The sequence below is a fragment of the Calliopsis andreniformis genome, chromosome 10 (genome assembly GCF_051401765.1).
Source record: "Calliopsis andreniformis isolate RMS-2024a chromosome 10, iyCalAndr_principal, whole genome shotgun sequence".
Taxonomy (NCBI): domain Eukaryota; kingdom Metazoa; phylum Arthropoda; class Insecta; order Hymenoptera; family Andrenidae; genus Calliopsis; species Calliopsis andreniformis.
Genome location: NC_135071.1, coordinates 19,961,776 through 19,980,832, shown reverse-complemented (window position 1 = coordinate 19,980,832; position 19,057 = coordinate 19,961,776). Strand labels below are relative to the sequence as shown.

At 34.9% G+C, this 19,057-nt stretch overlaps 3 protein-coding genes across 11 annotated transcripts; 1 reads left to right on the top strand and 2 right to left on the bottom strand.

The window, feature by feature from the left end:
* Positions 1-1,382: 1,382 nt before the first annotated feature.
* On the bottom strand, positions 1,383-5,562 carry Erf3 (eukaryotic translation release factor 3). 6 transcript variants are annotated; one of them, XM_076388239.1, is made up of 7 exons: positions 5,280-5,562; positions 3,715-3,902; positions 3,328-3,448; positions 2,780-3,242; positions 2,390-2,696; positions 1,869-2,301; positions 1,383-1,717 (listed from the first exon to the last, which is right to left on the bottom strand). In XM_076388239.1, the coding sequence occupies exons 2-7, from the start codon at positions 3,802-3,804 to the stop codon at positions 1,674-1,676; spliced, it is 1,458 nt and encodes a 485-aa protein (XP_076244354.1). In that variant the 5' UTR covers positions 3,805-3,902; positions 5,280-5,562; the 3' UTR covers positions 1,383-1,673. The 6 variants fall into 6 exon arrangements, with proteins under 6 accessions (XP_076244354.1, XP_076244349.1, XP_076244350.1 ...); XM_076388234.1 differs by lacking the exon at positions 5,280-5,562 and adding an exon at positions 4,462-5,052; XM_076388235.1 differs by lacking the exon at positions 5,280-5,562 and adding an exon at positions 4,629-5,048.
* Positions 5,563-5,605: 43 nt separating this feature from the next.
* Dis3 (exosome complex exonuclease RRP44-like protein Dis3) lies at positions 5,606-9,756 on the bottom strand. Its single transcript, XM_076388231.1, has 13 exons — positions 9,576-9,756; positions 9,328-9,501; positions 9,106-9,263; positions 8,847-9,025; positions 8,543-8,769; positions 8,191-8,469; positions 7,819-8,103; positions 7,508-7,745; positions 7,160-7,418; positions 6,630-7,094; positions 6,378-6,546; positions 6,021-6,299; positions 5,606-5,886 (listed from the first exon to the last, which is right to left on the bottom strand). Exons 1-13 carry the CDS (start codon positions 9,627-9,629, stop codon positions 5,719-5,721), a joined length of 2,934 nt encoding a protein of 977 aa, XP_076244346.1. The 5' UTR covers positions 9,630-9,756; the 3' UTR covers positions 5,606-5,718.
* A 288-nt stretch (positions 9,757-10,044) lies between these two features.
* On the top strand, positions 10,045-18,766 carry Sara (Smad anchor for receptor activation). Of its 4 annotated transcripts, none has more exons than XM_076387168.1 (13): positions 10,045-10,773; positions 10,976-13,273; positions 13,346-13,425; positions 14,449-14,626; positions 15,088-15,306; positions 15,373-15,495; positions 15,569-15,733; positions 15,795-15,954; positions 16,020-16,435; positions 16,510-16,753; positions 16,835-16,955; positions 17,058-17,219; positions 18,465-18,766. In XM_076387168.1, exons 1-13 carry the CDS (start codon positions 10,716-10,718, stop codon positions 18,618-18,620), a joined length of 4,380 nt encoding a protein of 1,459 aa, XP_076243283.1. In that variant the 5' UTR covers positions 10,045-10,715; the 3' UTR covers positions 18,621-18,766. The 4 variants fall into 4 exon arrangements, with proteins under 4 accessions (XP_076243283.1, XP_076243285.1, XP_076243284.1 ...); XM_076387170.1 differs by having other exon boundaries at positions 10,046-10,773; positions 14,512-14,626; XM_076387169.1 differs by having other exon boundaries at positions 10,046-10,773; positions 15,115-15,306.
* The last annotated feature ends 291 nt before the right edge of the window (positions 18,767-19,057 follow it).

Here is a 19,057-nt window from a genome sequence, read left to right as displayed (position 1 = left end):
AAGAACTATTTTTGTATTGATTTAGCAACTCAATAAAGAAAATATCAAAACAATGAAGAAGAAACATCGAAGCAGTTTGAAACGGCTCATTTTATTGTTAGGCTTCTGTTCGTTACGATTCAATTAACTATTGTATAAAAAAGAATTTTTCTATACTCTGTATCAACAAGGCTATTATACATTTATACAAAACAAGTATAAGGGTAAAGGTGAAACGTGTGGCCGTTTAATATCCCAAGTATAATAATATCATATGAACAATGCTTTTTACATCTGGCATAACGTAATGAGTGTTATTAAAGGCTTCATAAAAATAAAATTTATTTTATTGTGTTTTGTTAGTAGTTTTATAGTCTTATCAAATTAAGCATAATAAACGATCTCAACAAGTTAAAAGTAAAAACGAAAAAGAGAAGAGAACAAAAAGCGAGAGCATGTCTTTAATATCCTGTAAAAAGAAAAAACGGAAAAAGAAGAAGCAGTAATAACGTGTAAAGAAAGCACTCACACAGAATGTCTGCTTTGAAAATTCTCTATATTAACTTTCCTTGCGGGTTAGATCTCGACATTAATCCTTCTTTATCGCATTATATAACGCTATAAATCATCGAAACCCTTCACGGAGAAGCACATCAGTGTGTAAGAACATCTGGTGTTATTAGAGACACGTATAGTACATCGATACAATACACGAACCTTGGCGCCGTCGAACACGAATCGTATTTAACAGAAACAGTACGTGCAAGAAAAAAGCAAATCAACCGACAATATAAGCGAGAATCCTCCTTACTGAAAATTAGTAGAGCACAATTTTTTTGTTGCAAATTTGTTTTTAATGACAATGTAATAAGAAACAGTATAATAATAATATTAATAATAATAATAGTAATAATAATTTTTATAATTATAAATTGTTGTATAACACTATTTTGCTGATTTAATTAATAAATTTCTGCATTTTTTCATTTTTTCTTTTTCGTTTCTTACCACCAATTTAATAATAATTATTCAATAATCATTATAATAATATTAATATTTTCCTTAATCTTTCTTTTATCTCGATAATCGGTAATCTCCCTTAACGCTCGTACTTAATGTCTCGCACCTCAGAAGAATAAAAATATCGTGTTTTACAATATCAAGGAGACATCGCGTTCATCGTTTGATCATCAATTAAATTCATTTGTGATTAAACTCCGCTGCGAGTGTGCTGTCATTTGTCAGCTTACCTAGTAAAAGGAACCACGCGCACTTGAGTTTTTTTTCTTTTCATTATCTGTTTTCCATTTAACTGTCTCCTTTTATCTATATAGTCAAATCTATTTGCTTTTTTTCTTTACTTCAGGTTATAAATACCCTCCCCTCCCTCCCCACCCCGAAACCCCACAACCCCGGTTCAACTGTTTTGTGTGCATACGACGCGTGTATATGTATGTGTATGTACGCCTTTGATGTAAAACATTTTCGTTTTTTCATGTGTATACATGAAGTGTATGTACGTAACATACTATTAACGATAGTTCGCGGATAGTTCATGCCGGTTCCGTTTTCGTTTTCTATTTTCTTTTTCTCGTGCGTACTGTATTCGGCTCACATCTTTATTGTATTCATCGTTTCTCGAAGTGTGATTCTTTTTTCGTTTAATCCCAATCCGTGGTCACAGTTGAGCAACTTTACTCCACCACTTTCAGCACCTTACCAATCGCAATAGTCTTATCTGAAAAATACAGGATAGAACCAGTTAGCTTTATCATCGATTACTATATTTAGATTTCTAATGCGTCCAGATTTTTCCCTCTTTAGATATCTTTACGAAACTAGAGCTGACGAATTTTATACGTAGAGAACGAATGTTTCGAGATACTCACTTTCATCCCTGAGGGTGAAACGTCCCATCTGTGGAAACAATTTAAATTTTTCAAGGCATATGACACCCGCACACTCGATTCTCATTATTGCCACTTGGTCCTGCTTGACAAACCTCGGCCTGGTTTTACTCTTGTCTCCCGTTTTCTTGTCCACCAAACAGATCAGTGCTTTTACTCTAACTTCTTCCGCAGCACAGTGAATGTGCATTACGGCACTGTAACCGGCGCAAATAATGCTTTTATGCTCCAAGATAACAACTTGCGCGTCAAACACTTTTCCCGTTTTAATAGGATTGTTGCTGTCGCACAAAACAAATCCAGGACTGACGTCCTCCTCTTCGATACCCTTCAGTTTAATCTTCACGTTTTCCCCTGGTCCAACCGATGTCACTTCTTCATCGTCCGACCACAATTGGTCTACCGTCACTGCCGTCTAAAGAAACAGAATTAAGTGCCTGAGTATTAAATTGAATTACTGATGTAATTAACAGAAAGTGTCTATTGAAGGAGGGTAATTGTACCCTATTTGGCATCACAAGCAGCGACTGTCCTTTCTTTGCTTCTCCAGCTTCGACTTTTCCCATCACCACTGTTCCCATATCCTTGTATTTGTCAACGATTGGCATGATGAAGGGTCCGTTGTTTTTGCGATTAAGCGAGGGCAAAGAATCGATGAAGGAAATGAACGGTGGGCCAGTGTACCACGTGCAGAGATGTTCGGGTATTGGATCTTTCAAGCCGTAACCGAGTTGTCCTGAGACTGGCATGAATGTAAGATCCTTTGCAGGATTGAAACCCAGTTTACGAAGATATGGCAGTATTTTATCTCTAAACGACACAAAAACGTTTGTTATCTCTCAAACGATAATGCAAGTAATTAGAAGTAATAAATAAAAGTATATTTTACATACCTGCATTCATTATACCTTCCCTCGTCCCATTCCACAGTTGGATCATCCATTTTATTTACTAATACAACCAGATGTTTAACACCAGCGGTCTTAGCCAACATAGCGTGTTCTCTCGTTTGTCCGCCTCTATCGAAACCTGTTTCGAATTCTCCTTTTCGCGCGGAAATAACTAAAACAGCGAGGTCGGCCTGCGCTGCACCACCAATCATATTGGGTACAAAACTCTTATGACCAGGCGCATCCAAAATAGTGAAATGTTTTCGTTCGGTTTCGAAGTATGCTCTACCGACTTCTACCGTTTTTCCTTTCTCTCTTTCTTCTTGGTTTGTGTCTAGGGCCCAACTCAAATACCACGTTTCTCTACTTCTTTCCTTCGCTTCTCTTTCGTATTTTTCTAAAGTTCTCTTATCAACCATACCCGTTAATGCCATAATTTGACCACCAATCGTTGATTTTCCTGCATCTGTAACATGCATCATATTATTAGCTACGTTTGAAGCAAACAGAATTAATTGAGATTTCAATCGAAAGAAAACGATGTTACTTACCAACGTGTCCTATAAAAACAACATTAACATGCTCCTTTTTACTCTTAGTATCTTCTGTTACTTTAACAGGCTTCTTTTTAGGTACTTTAACAACCATCTCTTCATCCTCTTCATTGTCAGCCTAAAAACAATTTAGATAAACAATGCCAATCATAATTAATGAAAAGATGACTAAATATTGAATCACCTAGTCAAAGCTGGTTCCTAAACTCATTTTTTTTTTTAAAATCTCAACGAAATTTACATCAGTATCAATGGATATTTGCTTCCTATTATTCTTAGGAACAAAGTTGAAAGTAAAACTATGTCGATGAAGTTTAAATAAATCAAATGCTAGACAATGCTCTTCCTATGTATGTCAGGCTATTTATAAAAGCTTGAGCATACTTCTTCATTTTCGGGAGTTAAGAGAGGATCTCCATCCACTGCCGCTTCCTCCCAAGAGTCAGCTGGTTGATGTTCGGGGCTAATATCCATTTGATCGGTAACATCCGGAGGTGGAGCCCCTCCTCCGGCAGGTGGTTCCTCCACACGGCTGCCTAATGGATCTGGTAGAATCACTGGAGTGGCATTACCTATAACACATACCATTCAAAACCAAAATTAATGTCATCTAGATTATGAATACAAATAATATACTACCCTATATGATCAATTATCTACAGTCATAAACATTACTTTATAATGTAAATAAAATATCTCTCATATCGAGTATTTATTAAAGAATAATAGATATTAAAAGAAATATAATTAATTTCAATGTGTACACATTTATCAAGTTCATAGTCTTATGGTATGTGTAAACATCTTGAGTCTAATACTAACATAGTCATCGTTGAGTTAATACTGAACGTACATGTGTTGTTTTAGAATTCTTTTTGTACAATGACTAATTAATGGATTCGTAATGAGAACAAAAACAGACATCAAAACATGAAGAGAATCAACACATCTTTAAGCATTGTGAAGCAGGGACCAAGGTGCGAAGAAAGCAACAGGGGTTAGTCACAACAGCTATTACGGAGTATCCACAATGAAACTGTATCCCAAACTGAAGCTTCCCTCAAAGAAAGGATTGGAAATGTTTCGATAAAATAAGACTCATGATCAATCGAGTTAATCCTGAAGACTAACCATGATGTATTTCAGGGGGCATAGAGGTGGTTACAGTATTCATCATGACAGCGACATTGCAGGAACTGTCGGCCGTGTTACTGTTCTGCGGCGAGGAGTTAATGCAGAATGAAGGCACGAATTCCGCAGCATTCACGTTTAGGGTGGAGAATTTGCTTTCGATGGACTTATCCTGTGGCGGAGCGATGTCTCCGTTGTCCGCCTGCTGTTCCCACGAATCTGGTGCTACACTGTTCGCCATATTTATCAGAGTTCAGTAGTCGAGCCGGCCTCGTATATTAATCGAACACGAAAATCACGCTACGCTACGTGCAGGAGTTCGTTAATAATCACGATCACGATTGGGACGGGGCTTAAAAAAATAATTATTTACGGATATCCGCGCACACACCGTACACGCGTATCGGTACCCCGCGTGCGACCCCCGTGGTCTGTTTCGTTGCTCCACTTCGCCGGAACTACAAACATCAAAACACCAACTTTCAACCTCTCGAGAACGTTCCGTTACGTTGCACTTCGCCGGCTGATTCGACGTCGCCACGAATCAGAAATCAAAGAAATTCGCCGGGACGAATTTTAATTGCGCCCGAAACAACTGACGTTCTAATTTTTCTTAAGCCTGATATTTAATGAAATATCTCTAGCTGACGATAATGTTGGCACTACCAGAATTCCACTCTTGGCGCAGCACCAAAAACTCATGATAGTGCGGAATGAACCAGGCGCGAGGATGGGCTTATCGTCGAATAGATTTTTACAGTTCGATTCCTGAAGAGTTAAAACCCGATTGTAATTTTTATTATCACTAACGAAGTTACCAGCGGATTGTAAAGACAGATCATTGTGGTTGGCCCGTGTTAGAGCCTATTTTAATGTATTTTTGTGGATGTATCGTCATAGACTATGTATGCACATAGACCTTGCGCCCTGTATGTTATTTTCTGAGACTCTAGGTGACACCAGATGGCACTAGTTCTCATTTCTGTGTCACTAGTAATATTATTAATGAAACCTAGGGTTCATTATGGCGGGAATTCGAAATTTAAGTGAAACGAATAGTGATCCTTGATTTTTACCTATTCAGTACTGCCACATTCGCCGTTTCTATGAATTTTACAAATTTTTCATGAGAAAACTCTAGGAATACAAATATTCTCGTGTTTTGTATTAATTAAACCTTCCTTTACATGTTTAAAAATCACACTGTACAAAATATAATCAGAAATAGAGCTTTGCAGAAAGAAATATGCAATAGAGCTAGTGCTTTCTCTTCTTTTTCTTTTTCTTATTTCCTCCACTTTTAGCACTGTCATCTATCGTTTTTTCTACGTCTATTTTTCGTTTGGACACCTCTGTTGTATTTTTGGTTTGCACAATACTTGAAGACTGCGCAGTTGCTGCGGTTTCTACACTGAAATCTGGGATCTGTATAAACACAATGTTACAAACATATAGAACAGATTATATATATATATATATATATATATATATATATATATATATATATATATATATACAAATTATTTATAACAAAGAACTTAGCATGAAGGACTACTTACGTATGGTTTAACAAGTTTGAATACTAATTTTTCGTGCTGTACATTAGACCTATCTAATCTTATTTGCACTAAAACAGGATCGAAGGAACGAAATACGACACCATTACAAGTTTGAGTGTGATCTTCAGCATTGTACGTAAATGTTGCCGATGACTTTTTATTGTTGTTTAAATATAGAGTTCCTTCTAAACCATATTTCGGAATTAACACTTGCAACGCATTCTTTCGTACAAAAAGTATGTACCCTTCTTCATCTTGAACTTTTTCCCTAAAGAATAACTGAAGAAACAATATATAACAGTATTAGTAAATTTAAAAGTATAGAAATCATAATTTTGGAGTATAATAAATACGTACATGTACGTTAAACGCAACTGATGCTCGACCAGCATACTGTGCCATCCTGTTTCGATAATTTAGATTATGACAAAGCTGATGATTTTTCTTTTTATCCAATAGTTCAGGGTAAGTTGCATCTGCTCCTATACAAACTGCTAGTAAACGATGTACCATGATGTCTGCATACCTACATAGCAGACAAATTATTGCTAAGATTGGAATTAAGTACCTGTACAGTATGCTAAATGCTAAGAAAAATTAGGTTCTTACCTTCGAATAGGAGATGTAAAATGAGTATAAATAGGACATGCTAAACCATAGTGGAAGTATTCACTTCGTTGATGCATTCCACTAATAAAATACACAGCTTGCATCATACAACGTGTAGCTAAGATTCTTAGCATAGTGTTGAAGTAAGGATTATCTTCTTTGTGGCACCTATCCAAGGAATCTGCTAATTCTTTACCACTATTAGCGTTTATGTCGAAACCTTGATGCTTTCCAGCTTTTATGAGAGGGTCGAAATTAGTAGGTGGTGGTTCCGGATGTCTTCTGAGTACTGCGCACTCTGGAAACTCTTCCACAATCTTCTCGGCAACCGAAATGTTTGCTAGTAACATGAATTCTTCGACCATAGAATTAGTTTCTTTTAATTTTTTTGTTTCTACGTCAATGGGATCGTGCGTTTCAGAATCAACTTCGAAGCGAATTTCAGGAGACGCTAACACTAACGCACTGTAAAAAAATTCTGTGTTAGATGAAAAAAGATATAGTGCTTCAATAAAAAATAGTATACATACCCATTTTCTAAACGTCTTTTCTTTAATTTTTTTGCCAAATTGTTAAGATTTCTTAACGAATTTGCAATCGAATCTTGTTGAAGCGCATCATCGATTTTTAATTGAGCTTGATCATAAGTTAAAGCTGCTCGGGAACAAATCACAGATTTACAGAATCTTGTCTTAATTATATTTGCATTCTTATCCATTTCCCATATACAGGAAAACGCTAGTCTTTCCTCATTTCCTCGTAAAGAACAGAGGTTTGTACTGAGCAACTCTACAGACATTTATATATTTTATTACATAAGGAATATATATAGCAAACAAAAGCAAACGTATATGTATTGATAAATAAACAATCTGTACCTGGAATCATGTGAATCCTTGTATCAACTAAGTACACAGTCGTAGCTCGTAAAGCAGCCTCTTTATCCAATGCTGTTCCCGGTCTAATGAAATGCGTTACATCCGCAATATGTACACCTACTTCTAGATTACCATTTGGCAAATCTCTACAATGAAGTGCATCATCGATATCGGTACATCCTGGTGGATCAACTGAACATATATCTATATGCCTGAGATCCTCTCTTTGGGCTATGTCCTAAGAAAAATTGAATTATTTATTTGATTCAAATCTATAGCCTATTATTTCTCCCATAATCAGCTATACATACTGCCTCTGTGATCACCCATGGCATTTTCGGTAGCGAACTGAGGACAGCGTCCGAAAATCGGCTGTGTGGAACGTCATGTTCTAAAAGTATTACTTCGTTTTCAGTGGCTTTGTCTCCTACTTCACCTAACGCCCTCACAAAATGACCGAGAGGGTATCTCGAGGTACGTGGCCATGAGTCGATAGCAACGATGATTCTCTGTTTACTCAACACTTGATATTGCCTGGTTTCAATTCTAATTTTAGGGATTTTTCGTTCAGCAGGGACAAACAAGTGCCTCACATTCTAGTTAAAAAAAAAGATAAGGTTATAAAATGAGAGTTATAAATGTAGTATACACAAACTAGCAATTGCAACTTTGTGAATGTTTACCCCTTCAATGTTGCTAGGCTGTAGTATTCCACAATATTGCCTCCAGTTTCTTCTAATTATACCAACGACGTTGCCAGTTGGCGTCTTTTGCATTTTGTTCGAAGAGACAAATTTTTCTAATACTTTTTCCGTTTCTAAAACATCGTCCACGTCTGCTTCTTCTTCATCTTGCAAAATAATGTCACTTGGAGATGACCACTGGTCCTCTGCTAGAAGTTCTACTGCAACTGTGTCACCATCAACTGCTCTATTAAGGTTGCTCCGACCTTGAATAAGAATCTGCATCCAAATATATGTAATAATTGCATACATATTGAGTCAAAAATAATGTAGGAAGTAAATAAGCGCTTACGGATTTTTCCATCCCGTCGACGTTAACATATCCCTCAAGAAAGTTTTCTCTTGATGGTTGAAATGTTCCTTGTAAAAGTTTTCTGTTTTTTATCCCTTCGTGTAGTTGATGCGGTGTAAGATGACATGGGAAAAATTCTTGACCACCCATCTCTGTATCATAACTCCGTTTGCACAATTTGTCAACTAAAAAGCCTGAATTTTCTAATGACAAGATGTAGTCCTCCACTAAAAAATATCAGTACAATCTGAAATAACGATCACAACTCATCTATGAATAAAAAATACAAAAAAATGGATCTTACTTGTCATAGCAAGTATTCCTTCTTTCTCTGCTAGTTCTCTATTTTTTACATCATCTGTTAATAGTATAGTCTTAATGTCAGAACCTAAATGCTCATTGTACCATTTTGTTGCAACTCGAATTGCTCTATCATTTCTATCATTTGCACTTTCCCCTGGATTTCGTGCAATATAGGTATCCCTTATCAAAATAATAAAAAATAATTTATAAAAGACTGTAAATTATATTTGATAAAGCAGGCTATAATATTTCTGACATACTTATGATGTTCATTAACAAACACATAAAATCTTCTATGTGTGTTGCTAATTATATCCTTCAACTTTTTGTACACATTGGAACTCCTATGTTTCACTTCTTCCAACACTGTTTGCAAAATTATAACATTGGCAATAATATCCTCTTCTAAAATATCAATCTGCAATCATACAATTCTTTTGTAACAACTAATGATCACAAAACTTAATGAAAGTTATACATACTTGATCTAAAACAATGTTAGTATCCAGCAACAAATAATAAGGATGCAACAATTTGGAGCTTGTGGCACTTATATCTTCACTGTCTAGAATAACATTTCGGTTCCTATGCTTGCACTGAGTGCAAGCTTTGGAACCACAGTGAATATCATCTCGAAGATAGTGTTCTCTAACAGTCTAACAAAATAAACAAGTTTTAGACATTATAAACGTAAATCCAAAAAAGGATACTTTGGATCTGTCTACAGTACCTTAAATACATTTCCACCTTTAGTTTTTCTGAAGAAAACTTTTGTCGTTAACATATTTGTTACATTTATTGAATATAAAGATATTTAAACAGTAACACATGTATCTTTTTGTATCAATAGAAAAAGAATATATCGCTTCTCAAATTCAAACACGCATATACATCAACCGACTGACATTACACGTGCATCGAGCTTTCATTCGCCTCCATGATGCAATCGATCATGGCAGACAACTCTAAGATGCGTAATTCCATAGCGAAATTATACGCCACAATTCTCATAAATTCCTTCAATCAATCGAAAATAAACAATATTGTAAGGAATTGTAAGCTCAATCTACATATATTTACTACGGTAGAAAAAACATTTAATCCCTTGTCATTATACGAAATCATCAATCCTATAGTGACTTTCAATCGGTAAACTACTACGTAACGATACATAATAAATTGCGTTTGATCCTAGAAGTTACATTCGCGATTATGGTCATTAGAATTTTTACATATTCATTTTCTTGTTTTTTCACTCGTCTGCTGCATTTTCGCGTAAGAAATTTTTAGATACTTAAAGTGATCGATCGATCGAGAATCTCAGAGTAGTTTCGATTCATCGATAGATTATTCATCCCTGCGCTCGTATAGAATGACAGTTCTATGGACGAGTAGCGTAGGACTATGTAACGAGGACGTATTTCGCTGTCAATTATTCCACGTGATGATCGGGAATTCATGGTTATTCTTCTGAGCTTCACGTTTCACGCTGCCGAACGTGGTTCAGGAAGTCTCGTTTACCGATGTTACGACTACTCGTCATGGATAATCGGAAAGGACCGATTCGCAAAGGCGCACGTATTAACTGAGGATACTTCGATGCAAAGTGATTCGTAACCGAACGATTTGCTCCTCGTGAGAAGCATATCGAAATATGAAAATGTTGAGGTGCTGACGCGACTGGACGCGAGCAACGGTTATTGTCTGACGTTTCGTGTCTCAGAACGTTCTCAACAGGAATAGTCAGCGAGAAATTCCAAAATTTACGTCTCAGTCGTCGTTGATGGGATCCCGTGTCTTAATATCGGAGGTAGGATAGGAAAGCTTATTAAATGACCACACGATCAGTGTGACTAATACTAACGACGCAATGGAAAAGTTTGCCGTGGATTTGGACAAGGTTCTCGACGATTTCGAATTTAACGAAGGTAAGATTTTATTTAAAAAATAGATAAGTTGTTCAGCGATTTTATTACATGTGTTCAGCGTGTTATTACGCATGTTCAGTGATTTTATTACATTACCGAAAAAAATTAGGTCCAGTGGTTTTTCTGAGGAAAACTCTTCTGTAATTATCGTAAGTTTTCAATCATCAGAGTAGGTGATTAACATATTTCATGCATTTTGCAGATTGTGCAGAGCAAATAGCATCTGTAAATCCTCCTACAAACAATGCATCATCGTCTACTATCAAGTGTAACTTGGAACCATCAGCTTTAAAAAATTATAATTACCTTTTGATAGACCCTAGGAAAGCCAACAAAGAGTTTGATATTATATCTCCTTTGGAAAGGCATAAAGATTCACAGCAAACCATTTCAAAGAGCAAATGTGTTGGGGAAAAGAATATAAGTGACAGTGTTAACTATAGTAAAGATGAAACAATAGATAATACGGATAGTGTGAATCATTTTTATACACAAGAAAGTGCATGTGATGATAAATTGACACAAAAACAGCCTGTTCCATCTTATGATACAGAACAGGTACCTCTAACAGTATACAATGATATATCACAGAAATTAATGCAGAAACAACAGAATGGTAGTAGCAGTCCAAAAATTGACAACAGATATGACAAGAAATTGAATCAGTTTAATCTGAAACCTAGTGTCAGCAATGTTTTCAGTAGTTTAAATGAATACATAAATGCTCCACCTGGAAGTTCAGATTGTATTCATTCAGTATTAGATGAGGAAGACGTACAGTCTAGCACAGAGCACAAAACCATTCTTCATGAGAGTGAAGCATCTCAGTTAACTCAAAGTTCTGTTAAAGATACTGATAAAAGCATAGCATTTCAGCAAACTGATGTGATTAATGGACGTAAAGAAGCTTTCAATCCTGGTCATCAAGAAATTCCAGTACCTGTGTCACTAGAATTGCCTGTTGCATGTAAAATTAGTATAGAAGAGGATACTACAAAGAATATTCTTGCAACAAGTTCTAAAGAAACAGAAAATGAAACTGAGCTTTCTAAAAATGTGAGTATAATTCAAGCAGATAGTGAATTAAATACTGATGTTGAAATTGTAAGTGAGAATCCACATGAATACAGTTTGGATCATGTACATGAAAGTAGTAAAGTCACAGACCAGAGAAGTGATTCAAAAGATGAGTGTGTTTGCACACAGAATTATTGTGGAGATGAATCTCTAACACAGTTAGAAGAAAGTAACAAGCAATTAGATACCAAAAACACTGGCTTCACTGATGAATATGAGAACAATGTAACTCCAAAGTTCAAACCTCTTGGATTTAGTAATATTAATGATTTATCTGAAGATGAGTTGACTAAATATTTGACTGAATTAGAGGCAGAAGAGAAATTAAACGAGGAGAGTAAGAAGTACGAAAATGTTTCAATGTATAAGTCAGATGAAACTATATCAGGAAATGTAGTCCAAAGTACATCACAAGATCAGAAAGATCAATATACAGTTATAGAGTTGCCTAAACCAACACAAAAGGAACTAGATGATAACGTGGTGAATGCTTCTCTGATTGATCACAAAAGTGAAACTGTAGATAAAGAAATATCAAAAGAATCATTAGAGAAACAAAGCCACCAACATAATGATGATCAGAGGAAAGAAAACAAATATAGTGATATTTTAGATGACACAAATAGTAAAGAATTTAAGCTACTGCATACAAATGAAGATGATACAGTAAAGCATGAAGATATGAAGATTCATTTGTCTTCAGAGAGTGAATGTATGTCTAACACAAAAAGCATTAATGATACTCAAGAACATTGTACGTATCATTCAAATATTGTTCAGGGATCATTAAGTAGCAATAAAACTACTGAAACACAGTTCGAAGAACAGAAGGAAAATTCTGTACAAAACAATCAAGTCTATGAATTAAATATGCAAAGTAGTGCAGATAATTCTACTGAAGACAAAAACTCAATGACACCTGAAGTAAAAATAGTAAATGATAAAGGAAAACATTGTGATGACACAATGCCTAAATCTATGGATATTTCCACAAGGTCAAGTATAAGTGACACTAGTGATGAATCTGAAAAACCAATACGTCCTCAGACTTTGGATATTGTTTTGCCAAATAATACTAATGAACAGACACTTGGTTCTATAAGTGATACATCAGTGGGTCAACCACAATTGGATGCTGATAGTATGAAGGAAGATCAAGGATCTTCTCCAGATGTGTTAGATAATTCCTTGCCAGAATCAAATTCCGTTCTGGGAAAACAGCCGCCATTCTGGGTCCCTGATAGTTATGCACAGAGTTGTATGCTGTGTGATGTAAAATTTACAGTGCTCAAACGACGACATCATTGTCGAGCATGTGGAAAAGTGTTATGTAATAAATGTTGTAGTATGAAATATAAATTAGAGTATCAGGGGAATATTGATTCCCGTGTTTGTGTTTCTTGTTATCAGCTATTAACAAAAGGTAATAAATAATAGTGCTTTGCATCTCATTAAAAAAGTCATTGTATGTATAACAAAATAAAATTTTTTTTAGTTGAAACAGAACAAGCTATGGGACAGTGGTCTTCTAATTACTCAACATGTATGAGTAATAATGATATTAATTCGCCTCAGGTATGTTAAAAGCAAAAAAATTGTTATAAAAAATCACCGTTTTTCTCTTTTTTAATTCCATTAATGAAGATTAACATTTGATGATCTCATATTGCTATGTTCAATATGAACTGCAAGTAGTTTGTTGCATTCTGTTGAATTACATACATATACGATAGTACAAGTCTCTTAGATTTTTGTTTAATGTAAATATTTAGAAATTTTTTTTTATCTGATCCTGATTTTTCTATTAAAAATATTTGCACTGAATAGGAAATTGTTAGGCTTAATTTTTGTTTCTATTTTTATCTTACAAATAACATTAGTGCATTTTAAATGTAAGGGAAATATGTTTCTTAAGTTATTTAAATACTAGTATAAGTTTAACAATCACCTATAACAACTTGTTGAATACTTCTTCCTTATTGTTTCAAGTCAGTTTGTAGAAGAACAGATTTAGTATAGAAACTTCACAATTTATTGCAATTATGAGATAAAAATGATTTCTGTTACTTACAGTTTATGATAAAGTCATAGTAGCATGTTTAACATGTTTGCATTGTTTTTTCTACATACCATAGCTGTACCTTATTTTTTGTCAGATATTCATTTACATACTTCAGATATAAGGCATGTTTTTTTTTAACTGTAGCATTGTTTGTGAAAAATTACTTGCCTGCTTTATATTTTAATGACAGTAAATATCCAGTAAACACAGAAGATAATACAAATACTCTATATGCTATTTTTCTACTTAAATTTTATTGATTATTCTTTATGGTATTCATGTTTTTTTTTCTTCTTTCTTTAAAAAGGTCTCATAAAATGTAAAGGAATTTTTTCATAAAACGAGTGTGACACATTAAAGAAACCTGAAATATACTTACTTAACATTAGTACATTTGAATATAATTAATGCATTATATTATCCTACTATCTTAAAAAGTTATACAAGTACATAAAAATACTGTTTTACGTGTGATCTGTGTTTACTGTGTGAAGACATAGATGTAAATGTTAGGAGTATTCGACAAATGGTTATAGGGGAGACAGCCTAATCCAAATAATCCCATGGAGTACTGTTCAACTATACCACCCTTGCAACAGTTAGCTGGTGGATTGCCGCCACCACCTACAGTCATGGTACCTGTCGGAGTTCTTAAAAGGGAAGGCGGTACAAAGAATCGACCCGAAGTTTCGAAATCTGTTATGTTCAGTGATGGTAGGTACAAGATTCATGTTATGTATTATAACTTAATATGTTGAACATGAACAGAGTTTAAGCATGAAATTTATTTCACTACGAAGCTTATTTCTGCTTAACTATCAAACGCGCACTTCATATAGTTGGTATCTATTTGGGACTATTATTCTTTTACATATCTTCTAAAAGATCTTAAAATTTTTACTTATTGAATGATTACGTAACAACGTTTAAAGAACTATTTATTCGCCATTAATATTACCTACTATTAAATCTCTAAATGTGGTAATCCTACACTTTCATCTATACCTAACACACTGTGCATCATATTTTTGGTTTTGTTTTGAGTTGAAGTTATATTCCCTTACCCAATGCAATTTTATTTTTTATTTTCTGCCTCTCTAAACTATTTACCCCTGTCACCAAGCCTGCTCCTTCCTGTTTGTTTTGGTTTTATGCACCTCTAACTAAAAACACAGGAATAAGGCCTGGCTGTGACCTGACAGAGCTAGACATGTCGTGGGACTTGAAACCATCTTACCGGAAGTCGGGAAACAAGCGGATACCGACGCCTGGGTCATCTGTGCCGAGTACATCCGTGAAACGACAGAACTTACCACGTCTGGATCCAAATACCGAGTGTTACGTGCCGCAGGATGCTAACGCCCTTCCACCAACTGTAACGATAGAATACGGAGGTGAGAATTCTATGCATATACTATTATTAACACATTATTACCATGTGTTTTACTTTATTTAAACAGAAGTAACTTACCACACTGTGATGTACGAGAGTTTCCTGTACAAAACACTCAAAAGTGAATGCAGATCACCTGTTATGTTCGCGATTAACCGGAATCTTTACGCCTATGTGAAAATATTGAATCGTGAGTATAAATAAAAAAAACCAAGTACTAAATTAAACGAACACTTTTAACAAATTCTATGCATTGCTTATAGTAAATTGTTGCATAAATAAGACGTGTTGGAACATTACATCAAAAGGACTAGCCTGTGTTGGACAAGATGAAGTTGTATTATTAGTTGAAACCTTACCCGATGAAACCCAAATACCAAAGGATCTTCTCATCTTTATTAATCAATTATATTTGGAAGCCATTAAAGGTACTGTTGGTATCGTGTATTTACCAATATACAGTATAATTTAATGACTATTTCAATATAGGGAACACTATATCTGAGTTGGGATTTTCACTATATCAAGGAGGAAATCTCTTGGGTTCTCGAGAGCATGCAGGATTCCTTTTCATACGACAAACATTGCAGTGTTTACAGAAAATTATTTTACCTCCAGCTCCCTACCTATTCGGTCTTCTAATACACAGGTTTGTTTCAGTGATTGTCTTGATGTTCAGTCACGCATGTGATTCACACTTTTCGACCATTTTAGGTGGGAAACACCGTGGGCTAAAGTGTTTCCATTACGTCTTGTGTTACGACTCGGCGCAGAATATCGTTACTATCCTTGCCCCCTGTTTTCTGTTCGATTTCGGGATGCATTATACTTCGAGATAGGGCACACGGTCATGAAGGTTTTGGCAGATTTCAGAAACTTTGGGTACACATTGCCAGGTGTAAGAGGATTAACCATTCACCTAAGGAATAGAATGACAGATGTAATGTTCCCGAAAAATCGATACGATCAAGTGATAAAAGGTTTAAACAATTCGAACGATCACGTATTAGCGTATGCTTCAAATTTCAGCATATTAGCTGATTCGCATTTAGTCTGTATACAAACGAACACCGGTGATGAAAGTAGTTATCAAACGCAGGCGATTAGTATCAACAATAAACCTAGAACAGGTATTTAATTGCGAAACATTAGTTAAATATTTGTTATGACAAAAGATACTAAAAAATTTGTTGTACCAATTTAGTTACAGGAACGAGTTTTATTGTGATTAATGGTGCATTGAAGTCATCAATGGGTCTCTCAGCCAAGTCCAGTATTGTTGAAGATGGATTGATGGTTGAAATAATGCCAGAAAAAATGGAAGCCTTAAAAGCAGCCCTGAAAAATATGCAAGACTTTTCAATCGGGTGTGGACGACAAGGAGCACCTGAGCCAGATGAAACAGTAAATATAAAATGGGTGGATAATGATGTGCAGTTCAATCTAGGGTAAACACCTCGGCAATTACTTTCACAATTCATTATGGAAATTATTAACAATTATTCCTGAAGTTTACTATTCAATTCCAGTGTTAAAAGTCCTATTGATGGGCAACAAATGGATGGTGTTCCATCAATTCGAGTGCATAATGGTACTGACTATAAGGGAACAAGAAGATTCATTCGCTGGACCGAAGTATTTATTATTAAGGTACAGTGAATAATGATGGGAAAAAGATTATATTTTTTTCTTCAACTATTACAAAAGAATATAATGCTAAACTAATACACCTTTCTTGATTTTTATTTAAAGTCTGATGATCATCCAAATGGTGTCCACGATCCTGTGGACATAAACAAATTATCTGGAAACATAGCAAAAGCAACTTGTACAGCTTTAGTGAAGTTATTGGATCTTTTAGCTACTGCTGGCTTAACAAAACTTGCTGTGAGGACAACCATTCATCCTGATAATGTAAGTACATCAAATATTGCACTATCCAACAAAATTACAACATAGAAAAATGTTGGCAAAAATTGGTCAACTTTGACTGACCACAACTCCACGAAAAGTCGTCGCAGGTTCATGATTTTTTTTTTAAATTAAAACTTGACATCTTTACTTTAAAACACTATGTATAAATTTTAGGATTAATGCATCCCTAGCACAGTAACTCCCTAAAATTATAAGGCATGTTCGTCACATTGGAAACTGCAAAGTATGATGAAATGCACAGACTTGCTAGAATTTTTTTCGGAAATGACACTTGTAGAAGCATAAAGTTCCAACCTTCCCCTTTAATTTAAAAAAAAGATCAAGTCGCTGCGATTTTTTTTCGCCAAGTTACACTAGTTCAAACAAACCCTTGCATTTTTCCACCCTATCGGGTAGTACCAATATATGACATAAATGCAAGGGTTTCTTTGAACTGCTGTAACTTAGCGAAAAAAAATCGCAGCGACTCGATCTTTTTTTTAAATTAAAGGGGAAGGTTTGAACTTTATGCCACTGCAAATGGCATCCTCGAAAAAAATTCTAACCAATCGGGGCATCCCGTCAAACTTTGCAGTTTATCATATAGAAAATTGCCAAATTTGACGAGATGTACATACTTGCTAGAATTTTTTTCGGAAATGACACTTGTAGGAGCATAAAGATCGAACCTTTCCCTTTAATTTAAAAAAAAGATCGAGTCGCTGCGATTTTTTTTCGCTAAGTTACAGCAGTTCAAAGAAACCCTTGCATTTATGTCATATATTGGTACTACCCGATAGGGTGGAAAAATGCAAGGGTTTGTTTGAACTAGTGTAACTTGGCGAAAAAAAATCGCAACGACTTGATCTTTTTTTTAAATTAAAGGGGAAGGTTGGAACTTTATGCTCCTACAAGTGTCATTTCCGAAAAAAATTCTAGCAAGTCTGTGCATTTCATCATACTTTGCAGTTTCCAATGTGACGAACATGCCTTATAATTTTAGGGAGTTACTGTGCTAGGGATGCATTAATCCTAAAATTTATACATAGTGTTTTAAAGTAAAGATGTGAAGCTTTAATTTAAAAAAAAGATCATGAACCTACAACGACTTTTCGCAGAGTTATCGTCAGTCAAAATTAGCCAATTTTTGCCAACAATTTTCTATGGTGTAATTTTTTTTAAGCAGCATATATTATTCTATTTGAAAAGGAATTACATTATAATATTCTTATGTGATAATATTAGGTGGGTTACGAAGCGGGTAGCGAAGGCATGAAATTAGCACCGATCTATATGAACAGTTTGGACAACGAATTGATTCAAGTTTTGCATAAAGCAGCGCAAAGCAGCCAGGATACACATACTGTACTTGAATTAATTTTTTATATACTTGACAATTAGAGTTTGTCAAATTCCATTTGTCTCTTCATTTTGTTACACAAATACGAGACAAGATATAGAAATAGAAGAGTTGCAACATTTGTATACTGAAAATGTACAATTCATCAAGGAATCCGTGGGAACTCTTGAACCAAGAGTTTGGAGCAAGAAAAAAATATTTTATATCCAAATACTAACCAACTACTGTAGGGCAACAGAAAAGCGCTTATATTATAAAATGTAAGGAATCGTGTCCATTGAAGTTAGAAAAGCTGCTATACAGATATCACTAGTAACTGCTAAATGGGAAGCGTTGTGAATTTAAAGTTAGGTAATTGAATTTACTTCAACTTATGCTAGATCTAACATCTTGAATTCTGGAAATTTTATCAAGTTTTCGATTGTGTATTTTATTTGAGGGACATCCGTAATTTCATATTTTTTTGTACATTATACCT